Raw genomic sequence first — 21,359 nt, forward strand, 5'->3', positions numbered from 1 at the left:
CACACACACTCTCACTGTTTCCTCAAAAGGTCAGCTTCTGTTTAATGCCCAACGTGCCCTCTTCCTCTGCGCTCTTGCATGTCACAAACCAAACACTGACACTGCCATAGGTTCATTTCTGAACCATAACATGCTACGAACGCGCCGTCTGTTTTGTCGCAGGATAGAGTTCATACTATGTAAAGTCACAAGGGGTTCTTGTTTGTTCCCCTTGTTTTGGAACCAGACTTCTCAGCGAGGTTAATTAAAAAGCGAGACGTCTTCTTTTTTTCAAATCAACCCATCTTGTTACTTGGTATCGCCTTTGTGCTGAACCATCACTTTTAAATACCACACACATTTATCACTTCTTAAAAGTGTGACTGTGCCAAAAGATTTGCACTCGCGTTAAGCATTAACACAAGCAAAGCCATGTACAACTGGAGCTTACTGTAATAAAAAATGAAAAATCTTGGAATTGAGTACTGTGTATTCTTGCTTTTTGAAGGAGAGTGATAAGATGAAAAAGGAGGATACTTTTTGCACTATACACATACATGTGCTCTGTTCCTCACAAAGTGCTCCATTGTTCACCTCCACACATTTAAGGGACATATGGTGTATAATTAATATGCCTATTGTGCTTTCTCCCAATTTTTCTTTTCACTTTCTTTTATGTCACAAGTATTTACTCACCTTTTTTCATTGGAAGTGGCCTGTGCTAAATTGAAAACATGATGACCAGCAAGATCTCGTATAAACTGGATGGATGTACAGTCAACCAAATGGATAACACAACTCACTGAAATCTTTCAGCGGAGTTTAGCTATCATTGTAACAAAGCCATCTTCATTCAAAATATCATGTAACTGCCTGTATTGACACGATGCAAAATACATTGCCTTATGTTTCAAAATATGGATTATTGTATAGGTGGGAAAAAAAAGGAATAATAGTAGCAGCAGTGTTAATGCACAAAGTGACACATCTCCTACAGTTCCAATGGGACTTTCTTGTTGACCACAGTGTACAACACAGTGTGAGTTGCTCTCGTACAACCCTGGATGTCCGTTGCAGATGCTGCAACAGCTGTCGCCAGGACAGTGTTACCCCGGGACACACACGTAGGAGGGACTTCAGATCTGCAAATATCTGATAATAGATCAATGTGGAAACTTAAATGAACAATTTAATACATGATATCTTGGCCTATTCCCCTCACCCTCAGAAAAATGTCACCTCGATAGATCCATAAAAAACATGTGAGATGCATTACATGGCACAACACACTCTGACACAGTAATTGTAAAGAGTCATCACATTTTCTTTAAATACCATTCTGGTGTTTCACAGTCTAATCTACTTCCTCAAAGTGTTTGTGACTCAAATATATCCCTCTTAATGTCTTTGATTATGAGGATTTATTATGCATCATCAAGAAAACCAGTCAACGGATTTGACACATTCCAGGGTTGTTAATCTGTGAATGTATAAGTGGACTTGAAATGGGATAAACTATGTTTTTTAAACTGTCTTCTGCAAAATTTCAAAAGGAGTTTCCTACTAATGTGTTGATGATTTATAACCGTAGGCACAGCGCATTGCATGGTACACCTTCTCACTACCATAATCTCCTTGTTGGCATTCCTGTCATACCCAAACTCCTCACTACTAATCTTTGGACATTATGCAAACATATCAACAAGCCTTTTGCATTCATAACCCATCTGTCAGGTTTATTATTGCCCAGCTTTGAAATCACAGCACGGAGCGTCTGCCCCAGACTATAACTTCACCGGTTTAAAGTTTCATTTCAAGTAGATTAAAATGTAATGAATCACATTTCGCTTCAACAATTTGTCTCTCTCTCTCTCTCTTTGCTGTCACCTCAGCCACACACACACACACACACACGCACACATACACACACAAATTCCTCGTCATTGAGACATTTTTTCTGTCCCCTGTGCAGGAGCCGGGGGTTGGTCTCCTCTCCTCTCAGACAGATACCAGTGGTTGGAGGTGGATCTGGGAAGGCGGACCAAAATCACTGCTGTTGCCACGCAGGGTCGCTACGGCAGCTCTGATTGGCTGACGGCTTACCTGTTGATGTTCAGCGACACAGGACACAACTGGAGACAACACCGGCAGGAAGACAGCTTGGGGGTAACAATCCTCCCGTAATAAGTTACCATGAATTTAAACATAAACTAATTTGCAACAGCAAATACGTTTAGAAAAAAATTTAATGCCTCCATGATTACTTTTTCTTATCAAAATAATGAGGAAAGCAAACCCATTATTTCATTTGTCTTCTTCCCCTCTGCTGTACAGAATGTAAAACTCCCTGAGGCAACTTGGTGTTTAAACATTTTGACAACCATTCAAAAAGTCAGTATTGACTTTATATGGACTAATATACTATCTTTTTCTGACCTTAACCAACATGTTTTTTTGTTGTTGCTTAAACCATAACATTGAGGTACATAAAACAAAATCTGTGTACATCATCCAACAACATGTCTATATTTATTATACTATCTATGGTCTATACCAAAAAATAAAATAAATAAAAAACATAATTTCTAGGATACCGATTTGCATTTACTGCTTGTACAAAGCTGTTCAAACTACAGGAGGTGTATAGAGGTAAGTGGGAAGGGTTTAAACTTAGCTGTCAAGCCCTTCTTTGCACATTCATTTACATCACTGTTTATGTCCACAAAGCAGTGCAACTATGTACATACATTCTAGAATTGTTGTCTGAAAATGTGTGCCATTATCCATAAACACCATCCACTTTTGTATATATTTCAATGTGGTACGGAGGGAAGTTTTCAAAATAGTTTCTGTGTAGCTGTTACAAAGAAATTATAAAACAATTATTAAAAAAAAAACATGACATGTCTGCTCGGATGGATTACCCATTTCCAACAAGTTCCAGTCTCTCAACAAAGTAATTTGTTTTTGCCTTGTAATGAATTGAAACCAGAGGCTGCCTGAGGAAAAGTTATCTCAAACACTGAAAATGGCCTGCAGTAATGCAGTGGAGTTGTTTTGTTAAAGAAACAAATAAATTAAAATAAAATGCAAATTTCTATTGATATTATCCAGTTAACTGCCACAAACACAGCATGGGAAGGGAGTGCAGCTGAAAACTCAGGGTTCATTGAAGTTAAAATACACTTGGCCTCACTGTCGTAGACATGATTTACATTTCTGTGGGGACCGGTACCGCCTGCAGCGTCATGCCTGCTCACCGGGAAGCCTTTCACTCTCTTATTAATAATGGATGGAAGAATGAAAGGAACCTGGGCCGGCCTGTGTCGCCTGCATGGGGCTGCTGCTGACGGGAGGCTGGGGCTGTTTTTAATAGAGACTGGCTGGTGCCCAGAAAGTCAAAGCTTTGATTCTGGCAGTGACGAGGGTGTCGGGGGTCCCTGAACGCTCTCCAGGCAAGTCGCTGGTTCAACACTAGCCTTCTCCGTCATTGTGAGCTAGTCTTGAAAGAGAGTGTCAACTTGCCTTAAATGCAAATTTGTGAGAAATTGGACTGAGAAATGCAAGTGGTGAGTAAATCAATATTTCCGAGTGCAGCTAATACTCAAGATCATGTATGAAGTATAGGCATGGGCCGGTATGATATCCTAACTCAGGGCCGCCGCTCCATATACGCAGGGTACGCAGAGCGCGTAGGGCACCAAGTTCCTGGGGGGGTCCCCCCAATTTTTTTTTTTATATAGGGGAGAGTGGCCTAAGTTGTGCAACTTTTCACTCAAAGTGACTTTAAAGTAAGGCCTTGACAGTAAAGTCTCCAACTCAAATATGTACATATATTTCAGGGTGTTGTGCATCCCTGGCAATAAAAACTTTGGATCTGGAATAAACTGTTGAAGAAATATAGCTTTCGGAAAAAAAGTTGTCTTGATGCACAACTTGCCCCCGGTGTGGTGTAAGTTGTGCGGTTGGAGAGAATACCATGGGGTGAATTGTGCCATTAATATATATCTCATACACTATAATGCAAGACAAATCCATTAGACAATCACTTATTTAAGGTGTATTTAAAGTAAATAAAGTAAATAGTTGACAAAGATTGAAGGACAATTTTCTTAAACAAGGCCTAGCAGATCTAATGGTTTTACCTGCAAAGCTCACAATGACAAAGTCACCATCATCATCTTTCTGGCCATCTGAACTCTCATCAGTGGTGTCGTTAAGTGGAATTGAGATGTCACTCTCTTCTGAGCTACTGTAGACAATCACTTTCTTTTGGTGACCAGCGTATACAGCCATGCCACTGGCACAACTCTCAGAAATGTACTTTGCACTAGTTGCTCTGTGCTTGTGGAACCAACTGCCACCTGACAAATGTGATTCCCCTACATTTCTGCCTTTAAATCAAGGCTCAAAACCCATCTGTACACCCTGGTGTTTCCTCCCCATTAACTATCTTACCTCTGCACTACTATCTGTGTTTATGTGGATGTATGGGCTTTACGTCTTTTATTTTGGTTATTGTTATTTTACCTTCATTGTTTACCTACTGAATGCACTATGTACAGCACTTTGGACAGTGCAAACTGTCATAAATGTGCTTTTATAAATACATTTTACTTGCTTACTTACTTATAACTCACCCAGGCCCTTTGGCACAAATCACCCCAATCCCAGAAATTTAGATAATAAGCATGATGCAGCAATTTAGGGCTGACATCGTGCTAACTGTATAGACTCAAAATGTAGCATACCAAAGCACTAAAACATGTGTCAAATGTTTTCAAACGTGTCTATAATTGTTCAGACACAATAATCAAAAAACCTTTATCATGGAAATTTTACTTTGAAAGGTGAATCACAGTTTTTTGAGCTTAAATGTGCTTATATCTTATTCCTTGTGTCTCCCTTCTTTACAGGATGAGTCAAATGGATGGCTCTTCTTAAATATGTGGTCACATTTCCAATTTCTTCCACGGTTTTCTAGAAACAAGGGGTGGCACAACTTCCAAAATGCACAACTTAGGCCACTCTCCCCTATAGCCTATAGCCTATATATATATTTTTTTATTTTTCTATCAAAAAGGAAAAAGAGATGATCCAGGGGCCCCCAAAAATGTAGCTTTTTAAAAAAAAAAAAGTTCATGATAATCATTACATTACAAAAAATATATAGATTAGTTATGAACAGGCCCATCGTAGTTTCTTAATTGTGTAACTTACCCAGGGGTGGATTACTGCACAGGCACACCGGGCCCAGGGGCCCAAAGGTTCAGGGGGGCCCTTAGCCAGAGATACTGATGGTAACTTTTCATGTTGCATAGTCAAATAGCTCAGTCACTGATGTCAATAACAGGGTCCAAAAAGGAATGGCTTAAATATAAGTATACTCATCACAATTTAACAAGATAGAAATCATCATGGGCCCCTCACTGACAATTTAAGCTTAGGGCACCCAAAAGCTTAGCAGCGGCCCTGTCCTAACTGTTTGATAAAAATACCACGGTTTCGCGGTATTGTGATTACAGCTCTCAAATGTGATATTTTGAAATGTCTGGGTAAAAAAACAACAATGTTACTAAAACCTTAGAGCGGTCTGACGGAAAGTAATAGTGGTTTAGAAACCTTCACTTTTTCAAACTGGGGAGAAGTTCTAAGCTGAGGCACTTTCCTGTGCCTTTCTTCCATACAGCGGTTGTTTCTTTTTCACTCTCAAAGCCATTCATTTTCCAGCATTCTTGCAGCATCCTTCCACGTTTTAAGTACAAAGACACAATACTAGACTGCGGAGTGACTGATCACGACCAAGCCAGAGACTGTGTGTGTGAGAATGACAGGAAGCCATGCAGGCCTCCGCTGATTGAACAACATGAGATATGATTCACAGGCACTCTACTCACTGCACCCCTCTCCTTTATTGAACAACCTTTTACAGTAGCATACCTGAGAACAGCTTTTGATTCGGGTTTGACAAGAAATGTTTTTTCTCACAGTGGAAGATATAAATTATCTGAAGTATGGGAACCACTCAGCCACAACTAAAAGAGAGAGAACAGGATATGGCTTCTTCTTGCAGCTTAAAAAAACTTATTTGACACTCGGCAAAACCAGAACAGCTCCATATATTAGTCAGGCCAGCTTAGTGTGTTGGTTACTGAGGAGATTTGACTGCAGGAACACAGCCGTATCAGTCACAGCCTCTCAATGACTTCTCAGCTTAGATCATCTGGCTTTTCCTCTTCGCTCACCGCCGCTGGGAAATGAGTAAACTCAAACGTGCTCTCCCAAAGTAGGCTTTTTCAGTGACTTGTACAGAGTAATTTCACTCGATTCTACTTCTTACTTCAAATCCATTACATTTCAAATGCAAATATGAAATGTTTTATTGATGTATTTGATGAATATAATAGCCAGTTATTTTTTACATTAAGATCTTATATTTCAAACATTGGATTTGTTTATTGACGATGCATTCTTCAGATGAAATGCCAAGATGAAAGAGGAAAAAAGCAGAAAAAAACTTTGATTTTCCTTCTGTTGTAAACTACAGATTTATTTGATCAACCTGTAAAAGGCACTTTTACTTTAACCCTCTTCTATTTAGCATTTATTAGCATGATATAAACACTTAAAGTAAAGTAGCTGCAAGCAGATATAATATATTTAAGGGTTTATTGATGTGGTTTTTCACAACAGTAATAACTTGTCTGATGACTATGAATTATTTATAAACCAGTAAACATAGCTGCGATCATATATAATGCATGATAATACACCTGAACAATTCCTCAAACAGTTATTGACTTTTTATACATTTTTAGAAACCTTTCAAATGTCTCATGGGTTCCTTTCTTGACGTTGGAAAAAGTAGTACAACTGCTTAACAAAATATCAAGTACACTTTAGCGTTTAAAAAAAAAACTATAGCATGTATTGATTGTGTTCCTGCTATCCTAAATCAAGGGCTGTAAATCCTTCAAGTACATTAGCTGATGGGTCTTCTAATACCTCTATGCCGTAGCTGCTTAGTTTGACACTGAACTTGACACTACATGACTGCTTGATTAAATAAGTATTAAGTAATGCATGCTGTCACAATGAATTTATGATAGAAGACCGTTACCTCATTAATTATTCAATAATCTTTTGCTTCTGCTGCAGTTTGACATTTTAGCTAGGATGTGTAGATGGTTGAATCACACAAAATATGATTGTATCTAGTAAAAAATCTCAACAGGAGTCTCAGGGAAACCTTTATCAACAACACTATACGCTATACCAGCAACCCCTTTGTCTTTCTAACTAACCTTTATAATGCAACCCATTTCTCCAAAGTGCTCCCAAAATACCTTCAGTTAAGCAATGTTTGAACTTGCACATGGCAGGTAGAACAGGCTGCTCTACTTTTTTTCAGGCAGGAGACTTTGGCTTGTAATGTCATTTTTACACTTTTTAGAACTTTGTCAAAATCAGTGAATATCCCCACGATCCCCTACCACAACCGGTGGATGGATCGTTGGGAGATATTCATTGATTTCGATAAAAAGTGATTTTGACAGCAAGCGTTCTCCAGGATCACTGACTCCACCTTTTTAAGTTCAGTGCCTGCGTACTTCTTCCACCGCAGTCCTCTGACTCTCTCTCATTGAGTTTCTCCTCCTCCTCCCTGTCGTCTCACTCTCTGCCCTTCTCTCTCCCCTTGACTGAGGTCCTGTCGGAGGCTGCTCATATTTCAAAACATGCACGGGGCGAGAGTAAATGAGATGCCACTCTCCCCAGCCTCCTCAGCAGGAAACAGAGCCGTTTGTTGAGCTCCACGCCTCGGCGCCTAGCCGGCACAGCCCTCTCAAAAGCACTGAAGACGCCACTAAGATCACAATTATGCAGCACCGGGGAAGTCTATTCCACTCACATAGCCACATCAGTTACACGCACACATGACACGCACACTTAAGTAGGGGAGGACAGACACACACCAGCAGCACACACAAACCACTAATGCAGTTTGCTTTTTCCCCCTTTAAGACGTGAATGCTTGTGTTGCCAGTGCACGTGCTGTTTGTGTATCAACCAGGCCATCCCACACTGGATTCCCACAGGCCGCTGATTGGGAAAATAGAGGCCATTAGTCTTTTCAGAGAGGCTGGGCTTGGATACAGAATTGGCCCCAGTGTTATTGATCACTGGGCCGAGAGAGAGGGGGAGAAGTTATCAGCGCTTAGGATCAATTGCCTCCATGAGAAACAAAGTTTGAAAATGCAGGAAGACTCTCGGGATCAGGGAGGTTAGGAAGAGTTTTTCTTCCACAATCTTTTCATCATCATTGTCTTTCTTAGTAGACCTTTACCAATGTGTCCAAAGGTATGACTGGCAGTGTACTGTGCTACAACTTGGGTTCGACAGCAGCATTATAATGACATTCTTCGAGTAATTCAAGCGACAGGTTCATCTGTACAGTAGATTCCAAACATGGTTTTATATCCATGGCATACTTAGTGTCAAGAGAAAATAGTAACATTTAGCATCTAGGACTTCACAAGAGGATACATTCCTTAATGAAAAGCTTCCCCCCCCCCCAGCAAGAAGTCATTGAAAAGAAGTTGGGAAGACTACTTTGCCGATGTCCAAAGAACGTTGAGATTTGGTTGAAAAGTAATATGTAAAACCATGTCTTTTCTGGGTTACTGAAAATATGTCTACAGAATTACGACAAATATATTCATAGATACAGTATGTGTTCCAAAAAAATGTGGAAGGACCAAATCAGATCTACGTTACAGAGCTACATTTTCAACGAACAAAGGCCAGGACGGGTTGACCAGATTTAGGAACAAATCAATACAAACCTCAAACTTTACTTCTGTAGCAACATTACAACCTGGATGGTTGGATTGAAACATGTGTTTGTGTTGTTTCAGGCTTTCCCAGGTAACAGTAATGCAGACACTGTGGTCCAGTACAAACTAGCACAGCCGGTGATTGCTCGCTTCCTCCGCCTGATTCCTCTGGACTGGAACCCCACAGGAAGGATTGGACTCAGACTGGAGATATATGGATGTCGATATAGTAAGTCCATATCGACGAAATATTATTTAGGCTTGTGCTAATCCTTTAAACCCTTAAGAGTCTATCGTCATGCCAACCTGATCAGATAACATGACATTTTCAAGCTGATGTTCCATAAAACAACAGTCACAGGGGGAATGGGTACATCAAGTCAGTGGAAGAGAGGAGCTGAGCCACCTAGCGAGACGGAGAGTTAGGGGATCTGTTGAAGAGTGACGGAGAGAGACAGTGAGAAAGTGGCAGACAAATAGAGAAAGACCGAGATATGTTTTACCTGTTACCTGAGGCTTCAACTCGTAAGTGTTTTTTTTTTAAACATAAAAGTACTACTTCATATAAAGGTATGAGCACAAATATGTGCTAACAATAAAGAGCTTATTATTTGTATAATTTTATTTTGAAAAAATACAATATTTATTATTTTAGAACATTTCAGTGAATTGGATCAAAGATGCTGCATGTAAAGTTCCAACATACATTCTTTATTTTTATTTTTTATTTTTTACTATTTATGAACACAGCATGATAATGCTGATGCATGATTTGCAACATGAATTGGTTTGTGATGCTTTGAAAATAAATGATACATACAGTAGAGAGGGAACATTTTTGTATAGGCTTTTTACATTTTGGTCTCAGTTTCAACCTTCATTATTAAAAATATAGGCCTGTAATTATAAATTGACTGTTGCGTAAAATGTCATTTAAAATGACAAATGTATTTTTAAAGAATGATCCTCCTACCCTTTGTCATTCTGTAGCTTCTGACGTGGCTAACTTTGACGGGCGCAGCAGCCTGGTCTACAGGCTGAGTGTGAGGCCGAGGTGGACGGCCATGGAGGTCATCTCTCTCAAGTTTAAAACCCTGAAGAACTCTGGGACTCTGCTCCACGGGGAGGGACAGAGGGATCACAGCCTCACTCTGGTGCTGGAGAAGGGACGGCTGCTGCTCTACCACCAACAAGGTACAACATCTTTCTTGCAAGATGTAAATACGATAGGGCTGATAATCCGATAAAGAACTAGGCTATTGGATTTGGAAATGAATGGATGAAAAAATAGTTTACTTGTGTACAGTATATGTCATTTATATACTCTCCAAAATAATAAAATACACTAATCTGAAATACATTAATAATAATATAAATATAGATTATTATAATAATAATATAGTATGCAAGATCAGTAATATGGTGCTGTTTTCCACTTGAATATTGCTGAAAAAGCAGTAATTAGTACAGATAATAATTTATGTGATTTTCATGAACTCAATATGTACATCTGCAATGTTCTTGAAGCAAGATTACATTTTTAAAGAAGAATGGCATAGACAAACTTTATTGAGTGTTGACTTTGGCGGGGAATATGTATCGTAAAGATACTTTGGACGAAGTAATGAAAAGTCTTTTAATCTACAGTAGAAGGTCTCATCCTCATCTCCATAAAAGGGGGAGAGGAGCTTGAAATCTAAACATAAAAATGTGGATCTCATTTTGTGCCTTAACTTTAAGCGTTGAGTCCTGCTGGTTTAAATGTTTGCCAGTCTGTACAATCTGGGAATAGTTTCCACCTGGAGCCCCAAATGCAGAGATGTTTTTGGTTGGACATAAAACAGCAGTGTTCCATTCTTAGAGGACAAGGGTTGAAAGTGTGTGGTATAGAGTGTCTCAAACTTTGTATATTTGAATTCAAAATCAAGAATTGTTTTGGAAGCATTTTCTGGCAAACTCTACAGCTGTTCCATTCTGTTGGTTCATTGTTCATTTCTCTCAGTTAATGTCAGCCAAACCACTAAACACTACACTTATGCACTCCAGAGATTCCTCTATCCCGTCTCTATATAAGGAATGTAATATATTTAGCACCTTTCTGTCCCCGCAATGAAATAGAGAGCGCTCCAAGTCGGTCTCGGTCCATCTGCTGTTTTGTTTGCATATTTTGTCAGATGTAATCTACGGTACCACTGATTCAATTTGGAGGAAACTCCCGGGAATGGTGTTTCTCTCTGTTTATGCTGATTAGCTCAATACAGTGTTTACTTGTTTATCCATATGTCTCAAGCAATATCTCAGAAGAAACTTGGGGAATTAGTGGTTCACCAATGCAGGCGTGTTCTCATTACAGGTCAATCCAGGGTAACACACAGAATTATGATTGATTGTTAAAGCTATAGTGCATAGCTTTTTTATGTAAATGAATGTTGGTGGTCCCCGGTGGCGTAGTGGATAGAGCGCATATCACATTGGCTCCGTTTTTTGTTGCAGTGGTCACGGGTTCTAATCCCACCCGTGGACCTTAACTGCAGGTCATCCCCCCTCTCTCTCTCTCTGTCTCCCCATTTCCACTCTGTTCTATCCAATAAAGCTTGAAAAATGCCAAAAAATTATCTTTAAAAAAAGGAAATGAATGTTGGTTACATTCAAGCCATCGCCAAATGGGTTGACACAAAGTTGATTAAGCCTTTCAGCTCCACTGAACTCTCTCTGTATTTCTCAGTACAGCACCATTTACCAACTACTGTAGCCACTCGACACTGGCGCAGGACCTAAAGAAGCGCCAGAGAAATGTTTCAATCATTGATTCTACTGCTAAGAAAAAACATGGACATACAGCAGAAGTTATAAAATCCATGCCCAATCACCGAAGTCTTACCTCATGTAAATGCGCCGAGGGTGTTATTGTTAATTCTCAGAATTATGCACGAAGGTGACAGAAGTTGTGCACTATATAGCTTTAAGGAGACAGCCTTATTCGTTGCTGAAAACTGTTATACCTTTTCTTTATCTCTTTTTTCCTCCGTTCTCCCACAGACTCTCCCTCCATCGTCTGTGTTTCTCTTTCTCGCTCCATTTCTCTCTCAGCTTGTCATCCGCCCTCCCGTTCTCTTTCTCCTTTTAATCTATGATGGATGTTAGCAACATGTGTTAAGGATACACTCTGTGGAGCGCAGTGGGCTAGTACAGTATAATCCATGATCCATGATCCATGGGCTATTCCAGCACAGTGTGGAGGTCTTTGGAAACTATGGGAGGAAATGTCTGTTTGTTTGTGTTGGTGCAAACGAGGTTAAACCTGAGGTGTTGTCAGACTGCCAGGACGTCATTTTATCACCACATACCAGACATCTCTTCAATTGTGCTATCTGGCTGCTGGAGGGACGCTCTGCTCCCCAACTTCCTTCCACCATTTGGGTTTGGAGGTTTTCCTGTATTTTCAATATACGCGTAAATATCCAAGAAAAAAAGGATTTCAGTACAATAAAAAAAAAGAAAAAAAAGACATCAGATATCAAACTTTAAACAATATTAAAATGTCCCTATTAAAACAGTTTGGGTCCCTGTATTTGCTCTTTGTCTCTATAGATTCATGATAAAAGACAGAAAAGCACCCTAAAGGTATTCTTGATCAGGTTCATAGAATGGTGTCACCTGTCAGGGGGACCTAGTAGAGGCCCCCAAACCCTCTGCAGGGCCTAATGATCAATGGGTCAGAATTGGACCTCTCACCAAACTCTTGGCACATTGTGGAAATGGAAAAAATTGAGATCTAATGACCATCATTATCCTGCTGAGCCTGGTTTGCAGCTATGAAGGGAAATCTGTCACATGCAGACATTTCTGTTTCAATTATTGGATATAGGAGAATTGAAGGACAGGGCAAAATCCTGTATGCACTTCAACTGTTGAATATCAGGCTGCACTCTGATACGGCAATGGAGCCTCCATCTTGCATGTCAGTTTAACATTACATATTAAACTGCATAGTTTGTATGTAATGATTATACTCTCTACTTCGATGATACTTATTCTAGATGGAACAAGTTTTCCTCACTGCTTGAACAGAATCTCTTGTTTGGTTTTTGGTATTTTGGGGGGGAATTATGACTTTCTTGTTAGTTGACATTAGAAATGACAGATAAATAGAGATTCCATGGGAAACGGCATAACAATAAATGACAGAAACAGTGTTCATTATTTTACCATAGAGGCATGCACTTGCTTAACATACTGGGTTTACATTGGTATTTTTCTTACTAGCAAATGGACAGAGATTTGCTGTATTGAGCCAAAGCTTTAGCCTGTCTCTGCTTCCTTCCATCCTCCATCCTCCCTCTGCCACTCCATCTCGACATGTCTACCACAGAAACAGCATATTGTCCAATTCTCTTTAGACAGGACAGGGTGGACGATAGTTAATTCCCTGCTGGTATTGTCTATCTGTCAACTGGTCGAGAGGTGAGTGACGGTCTGCGAAAGCCATCAAGTGTGACATGAGCTTCCCTGACGCCTGCCACATCTCCCTGCTACTAGACCTGCGCTGATTGTCAACAAACAGCTCCAAGAACGCTGCATAGCCTGGAATGAACAATAAACACTGCCCGTTGTTGTAATGGAGCAGAGATAAGATTGAGCTAGGATAATCCGGTGATGCAGCCAATACAGGGGAAAAAAAAGAAAGAAAGAAAAAAAAAACATCCTCTGCCTCAATCAGAGCGCTGTCACTGCATGTTTCTTTCTCTGGCTCTCTTGGTCTCTCTCTCTCTCACACACACACACACACACACACACACACACACACACACACACACACCCTCCTTCTCTTTTTCCTTTTCTATTTTGCTGTCTCTCCATTGTTATTTATCACAGCCTCTCTCATATGTCGACCCAATTCTGGCCCTGCTAGATTTTTTTTTTCAGGGGCGATTATTTGCCTTTTTCAATTGCATGCTCTCTGTCTTTCTCTCCTATCCTCTCCTCCCTGCTCCTCATCTCACACACACACACACACACACACACACACACACACACACACACACACACACACACACACACACACACACACACACACACACACACACACACACACATACACATACACATACACACTCACACTCCCAGGAGTTTGCAGTCGGCAGACAGTGTAATTTAGATCAATAGCTTTGGAGCGTCCTCCCCGAGCCACAGAATGCTCCTTCTCTTGGCTGGAGAGAAGAGAGGAGACGCTCAAACTAGGAGAGCAACAGATAAAACTTGAAGACATACATTCACTCCATCTCCATAGCCCCACAGAGAGACTGTGAGCTATAATTCTCTCCCAGGCTCTTCATACTTATCTCCCCCATTTGGCAAAACCTGATCCCGTCTGTCCCGGGCCTCTCTTTAGCAGTGATGCATGTCCCATCATGAGGGAAAACAAGCTGGCTGAGACACACAACAGCTAAAGATGGCTAATGTCGGCTAACATTGGGCATCGGGGATATGTTTGGCATACAAACGCACTACCATAAAGAGCTCAGCCATAGCAGATGTGTTATGGTTAGACACAGTGTTACAACCATTAGCATACATTAATGGTAAATGAGAACAGAAGGACAGACAGACATGCAGACAGACCAATAGGCAACTACTCAAACAAACAAATAAATACAACAGTGGGACACTGAATCTTTCCCCGCGTGGCTATCCAAGCAGTTGGAATAAATTGGCCGGCTCATCAAGATTTATGTTGGCTATCCAAAACCATCTTATTTCCTCTCTGCTTTACATTTATCAAAATGTCACTTTGCTATAATGCAGCCCACTGCTACATAATTCACTTCAATTCTGGACTGTCACTGGGAAGCTGTAATACACAAGAGCAAATACCCTGCGGGCTGGTGGGTCATGCTTCAGCACGTTCTGGACGAATGGCATTAACTATTGCTGACAACATTAGCATGGCATCATGGAGGTAGCCAGCCTGGCGAGACCAGCCTGATCTCGTGCAAGCTTTTCATTTGTTTCTCTCCACCAGTTCAGTCTGGCATTTCTCCAATCTCCATGGGGAGGAGCCTGGTCAAAAAAATGACCGGACCAATCAGGTTATAATGTTCGTGCCTTAAAGCAGAAGAAAGCTTCTGATTGGTTCGTGTAATCGTCAATTTAGCCTCGTGAGACCTGCCACATCTCACAATCTTATTCGTTGATCCATGTTTATTTCAACAGCTTCAAAAACCAATCAGGGGCTGCCTTCCACTAACTGACAGGGCCGGGCTCTTCCCCACAGAGATTGGAGAAATGCCAGATTGAACTGCAGGAGAGAGACGAATGTGAAGCTCGCGCAAGATAGTGCTGGGCTCACCGGGCTAGCAAGGAGGCGTGCAGGGCAAACCAAAGCCTGTATCTTCTCTTCATCCTCAGTCATAAGGATGCTGTGGTTGGTTTCTGTTTGCTGGCTGAGTTTTTGTAAACATAGCGATGCAACACGGAATCTTTCAGATTTGTTTTTACCGTGACAAAGCATCTGCATGATCTCAAAGCTACAGCCAGAGCCGCCCAGAGGAAGGATAGGCAGAGCAGTGTTGAAAAGAGATTAATCTTTCCGGATGTAGCGTGCCAGTTGGCTGAGAAAGTAGAAGACAATGAATCGTGCTGATTACTGGCTGCACCTACTTACTCGACCCCACTTTTTTCTACATTGATTTACAGCGAGCCTCCAGGAGTTTCTATTGTAAACAGCCTCATAGGAGGTTCAGTCAGCAGCCTCTGTATATTTTAAGTGGAGCCTAAAACTGCTAAGATGGCCTCGGGACTCTTATTGTGACACACAAAACCCTTGCTAATTCCCATTGAGGGCAGCAGCAATACAGTTTGTATCTCAAAATAACGTTACACACAGGAATCCACATTCAGAAGAAATGAGATGTAAATGTCCCAGTTTATTTTATCTTAATAAACTCAATACACCCAACAAGCTGAGAATTGTTTAAGACAAAGTACTTTATTTTTTTTTACAACCAAGTTTTATTTCAATTACGACGTGGTAAAAGTCTGTCTCCTGGTAAGAGCAGTTATTGTCCTCCCTCATAAACAGATTTGGAGCTGGAGCAAAGAGCCATAATGGAATAGCAGAGAGACTATGATAAGGTGATATTGCCCCAGGGAGCTGTCTGTAACAGTAGACAGTAGGAAAGTGAGAAAGTAGTGTTCAGCGCAGTCTCCTCATCTTAAAGACAGGAACATTCAATATTAGTCCATTCAGTTTGGATGAATGAAGCCAGTTATTACCTCACACCGTCCTCCTAGGCATAGTGGCAAAGAGGCTGAGAGAGGCGGTTGGAAGAGGATTAAGACTGGCAGGGAGTAAGAAAGGGAGAGTTTCAGGGCTGAAAGTTAAGTGTTTCTATTATTGTTTGCCGTCAGACTGCTTGTATTGATCGCTCCCGCTCTATTTCCACTAATGTATGCTGTAACCAAATATGCCACCACGCTAAATGGTCACGCATGGAATAGTGTGCTGGTATTATTAACTCTCATATCTGTGTGTGTTAAGCATGGGGCTGGAGCCTGGAGGTGGTAAGCTTGGCTCAGAATACGGAAAGTAGGAACGAGCCATGCTTAGTTCATGTTTTAGATAGATATTCTCAGAGAAAAACGGCAACAGTGTAGTGTTTAATTAGGTCATCCATAGCAGGAAAACTCCACGTCTTTAATTTGAAGATCAATTTAAGTTGATCAAACCATTGAAAATAAAAAGATGTGTTCCTGCACTAAAAAAATGTTGTCCAGTTTTTTCTCTCAGAAAATTCAAATATTCTCTCCAGCTTTAATGTTGAACATCTTAGTTAAGATAAGATAAATACCTCCGATCCAAGGCTCCTTTTTTGTTTCATAGTGGCCCTTATACACTGTTTTAGAATAGTCCATGTGGTTGCTACAAATCAAAATGAATACCGACCTTCAAAACAAGCTAGCCTAAGTTGATTTAGACAGAAACATGAAACATTAAAATGAGTGTCGATCTAGGACTCATGTCTAGAAACAAAATGTCTTCATGAATAACAACCCTGTGTATCTTACTCCTTCTTTTGTAGCACCTTCCGTCAACAGAAACTATTTTCTATTCCTACACGTTACGGGATGCAGAAATGAATCCACCAATTTGGACCTGCTGGTGTTTGGTCTGCCATTAACCATGTCCTGTTGTCATTTTGCGGCATCATCGTTTATTGTGGTGTGTCCTCCTCTCTGCCAGTATACAGATACTGTATGTACTGTACGCAGTAATGACCTCTTCGACCCGCATTTGAAACAAAGTTGGAAATAATTCATTGATGCTGCAACATTTCCTCGACTTCTTGTTTTTGATTGAACCAGCATGAACTTCCCTTTTAGGTTTTCCTCCTGACAGAAACAAGATGTATTTCTGTTTGTGTTTGACCTTGTTAAAAATGCATTATGGAGGAAGAAAGAAAAAAAAAATCAAAGTTCCTCAGCAGGTAGTGCACATAAGAGGATTCCTGTACTAGCTTCACACTATAGAATGCAGAGTCAGGAAAACACCATTGATTGTTTTTTTTGTTTTTTTTTTACATCCTCACCATTCTGTTTTGCAGGTGTGAGTTCAAACACTGGCGGTCAGCTTCTTATTTCTCTGGGAAGTCTGCTAGATGATCAGCACTGGCACCGCGTAAAGCTGGAGCGCCTCAGCACTCACCTCAACCTCACTGTGGATAAAAACGCTCGTCAGGTTCACATACCGACCGAGCTCAGCCACTGGGACATTCACCAGGTGAGAGGAAACTGGCTGAAATGTTGGTACATGAAGGAGCACAAGCACTAAAACAGGTTACGGTCTAATGTTTCTAGGACTTCTCAGCTGGCTGGAGAAAGCTTGTAGTCATGCTATTAAAAGCTATGGTCACTTTTTCATAGAAATGAATGTTGGTTACGTTCAAGCCATCGCCACACTAGTTGAAACATATTGATTAAGCCTATCAGCTCTACATAGCTCTCTGTATTTCTCAGTACAGTTTCAGTTGTTGATTCTACTGCTAAGAAAAAACCTGGACAAATAGCCGAAGGTCTAAAATCCATGCGAGATCACAGAAGGCTTACCTTGTGAAGAAGCGCTGGATTATTATGGTGTAAAAAGACACGATTAATTTCCCTAGGTGCCTGCAGTTTGTTTACTGGTCTGAAGTGTCTCATTGTAGTCTCACTGATTGGCTCAGAGGCACGTTACTTATATTTTAATTACTTCCTTAACCATTAAATAATCCAAACACAAGACTCAAGACAGCCAAAGCAGAACATTGGTCGTCTATGTGCAAAACCCAACAAAATAACACACAAACAATCTGTAAAGGCTGCATTGAGGAATTTTCTGTTAATTTCAACAACAACAAAAAATCCCACTGTCTAAATACAAGCAGACCAAGGCCAACATGCCCTTTACATGACAAAACCAGTGAAGCTTGCATGGGGCTGTATAGTTGCTTAGACATTAGTTTTTATAACGTGAGCTGATTCCTTGTGCAGCTAAGCCTGGGAGCTGTTCAGAGCCACGGACTGCAGAAACCCGTCCTCTCCAACAGGAACTTCCACGGCTGCCTGGAAAACCTTCTCTACAACGATGTCAACCTGATAGACCTGGCTAAGAAGAGCAACCACCAGGTCCTTGTGGTGGTAAGTCATTGTCTTTCAGCAGCTTTGGAACATCATTCTGGATAAATGGTATTCAGCTCAGCGATCGTCAGGACAAATCTGGTGACTGTGGATGCATTTTAGTTTACGGGGACACAGTATGTAAAGGTAGCTTATAGTGAGGAGATATTCACTGATTTAATCACAAAGGGATTTTTACAACAAGTGTTCTCTAGAATCGCTGACTCCACCTGTAAAATCAGATCAATAAATGAAGTCCCTTACTTTTCAAAATCTACAAAATCTGACCCTTTGTAGCAAAACAGGACCTACTTAAAGCTATGAACATTATGATATTTTTTGGATGTTTGTCATAGGATGAGATTCTCCAGTTTCTCAAAAGCATGTTTTTGAGATATGTTGGGGAATAGGATAATCACTTCAATTACTTGTGTCATATATAATAGTAGGCCTACTGGCTGTAAGAGGAGCACCTCCAGCTCTTAAATGAGTGTCAATCATTCCTTGTTTGATCACTACATTATATTACATTTCATTGACATCATCGGTACAATAGTGAGTAAAATTGCAAGATATTGCTTCATCGACATAAAGTCAAAGGTCATGCCTTGAGTCAGCTTTTGTCTGTGAGTATGAAAAGAGAAAAGTCAAATACTGATCCCAAGACGCCATGAGAAACAAAACATCAGCAACCTTAAAAATTCCTGCCTGGAGCGGTTTAGTTACAGCTCACAGCACACAGCAGCTTGGATCAATTAAAATTTGGATTTTGGCTCAGTGTCGAGTCAATAAAGCAGGCAATGTATTATTTTTTTACAACTGTTTACCGAGGAATATTGTATCTACTGTATGTTGCCTGGGGTTTTGAGGTGTAACTATAACACACATTTAATGTATATGCATTGTTCACAATAACTTTGTATGTATTCCATTGTTGGGGGCGGCTGTGGCTCAGTTGGTAGAGCGGGTCGGCTGATGATCAAAGGGTTGGAGGTTCGATCCCCGCCCTGCCACCTGTGTCATGGTTGTTGTGTCCTTGGGCAAGACACTTCACCCACCTTGCCTCGTGTGAATGTCAATAGTTAGCCTGCTATCGGTGTATGAATGTGTGTGTGAATGGTAACGTGGGAAAGGAAAACAGGTCTCCCTTGTAAAAGAGTCTCCGGTCTCAATGGGATTTACCTGTATAAATAAAGGTTAAAAAAAAAAAAAAAAAAAAAATTATATATATGTTGCATCTATAGCAATTTAACAATGTCATTTTCTACATAAAGACCAAATGTCTTTCAACTCTGCAACAGCCCTTATTTGAAACGTTGGTCTATGTGTATGTGGTGGGTGGGTGGTTGGTTTCAAGCGTATTTCAAGCTATTGCAATGCTGCAACAATCAGAAACTTTAGAATTGGATACTTTTTCTTTGTTATAGACTTTATTTGCTCTCCCACCGTTTTCTCCTCTCCCCATTTTCTGCATCAATGTCACCACAATGCTAATGGTCACTGTCAGGATTATCGTTGTTCTTATCATTATTTTCATCATGGTCCTCTTTATCTTTATACCCTTCATCACCATCATATGCCGTAAGCATCATCATTATCTCCTCCATTATCATCACCAATGCCATCACTGTTACGGAGCCCAGAGCAACAAAGTAGAGAAGAAGAGAAAAGAATCGGGGAGGAAGGGAAGGAGGTGGAGGAATGAGGAAAGAGGAAAGAGGGAGACGGAGAGCAGAGAGAGACATAAACTATCACTAGCTCATGCATGTTAGTCATCACAGAAAGGTTTATTTAAAAGTGGAGTTAGCGATTCTGATTTTTTTTCAGCGCACATGTAGCGTATCGTAATTCACAGATTTTGACAAAAAAAACTGTTTTGACAACAAGAATTCCCCAGAATCGCTGACTCTCCATTTGATATGAATGTTTATGTTTTCATGATAATGGGGATCAGTGTGCTCTATGAGAGATTTTCATTTTTTTTTAAATAACTTTCAATTTAATTGTAACGTTTCTGAAAACAATTATTCTATTCCGAGACCAGTTTAACCCACTGCATTATTTCCCAATGCCATGCCGAGATTAGAAAAATGTCCGACACATAGTGAAAGTGGTTGCAAACGCAGTGTGACCCTGATGCCTCATGTTTACTATATCTGATTTTAGCCGCTCAGCTAATATCAATATGGTAATACAGGTGTCCTTTTTCAGAGCGCTGCTGATGAGACCTCTGTGACATCCAGTCAAAGCGCGTCAGCCTCCGCAATCTATGAATATTCATGTTTTTATTATCTCTTTCATAATCATTTCTCTCTCTCTCCCTATCCTCTCTCTCTCTCTCTCTCTCTCTCTCTCTCTCTCTCTCTCTCTCTCTCTCTCTCTCTCTCTCTCTCTCTCTTCCCCCCTTTCATTTCTAAGGGCAATGTGACCTTTTCCTGTGCTGAGCCAGTTTCAGTCGCCATGACATTCACCAATTCCCAGAGCTTCCTACAGTTGCCGGGCCTGGCATCGTGGTCGTCAGGGGTTGTCAACGTGGCGATGCAGTTCCGGACGTGGAACAATGCGGGGCTTCTCTTGACCTTTGACCTCCCACAGCAGGAGGGCTCGGTGTGGCTGTACCTCAGCGAAGCCAGACTCCGCCTACAGATCAATAAAGATGGAAGGACCCTGCTGGAGCTCAGTGCAGGTCGGACAATATACTGATTTTTTTTTGCAGAGTTTTACATTTTTGTGTCATTGACTGACTGTGTTGTTTAGTTCTATAACAAGAGATGTCATAACGTGTTCTCATGGCTTACATTTTTTCTACAGACATACAAACACCAGCAAATCTGTTGTATTCAAGCACAAAAACAAACTTTACTAGCAAACTATAAATAGCCTAAATACTTA

At 40.6% G+C, this 21,359-nt stretch overlaps 1 protein-coding gene across 1 annotated transcript in view; it reads left to right on the top strand.

The window, feature by feature from the left end:
- The window catches only part of LOC307254859 (contactin-associated protein-like 4), a gene marked incomplete at both ends in the record, with an annotated part of 85,471 nt that overhangs the window by 26,422 nt on the left and 37,690 nt on the right, over window positions 1-21,359 (top strand). Inside the window, 6 exons of the mRNA XM_080033394.1 lie at window positions 1,952-2,145; window positions 8,895-9,042; window positions 9,804-10,007; window positions 17,417-17,592; window positions 18,342-18,488; window positions 20,886-21,153. Of these exons, the coding sequence (XP_079889520.1) occupies window positions 1,952-2,145; window positions 8,895-9,042; window positions 9,804-10,007; window positions 17,417-17,592; window positions 18,342-18,488; window positions 20,886-21,153 (1,137 nt within the window). The remainder of the gene's footprint in view (window positions 1-1,951; window positions 2,146-8,894; window positions 9,043-9,803; window positions 10,008-17,416; window positions 17,593-18,341; window positions 18,489-20,885; window positions 21,154-21,359) is intronic.

The sequence above is a fragment of the Ammodytes marinus genome (assembly GCF_949987685.1).
Source record: "Ammodytes marinus genome assembly, chromosome: 8".
Taxonomy (NCBI): domain Eukaryota; kingdom Metazoa; phylum Chordata; class Actinopteri; order Uranoscopiformes; family Ammodytidae; genus Ammodytes; species Ammodytes marinus.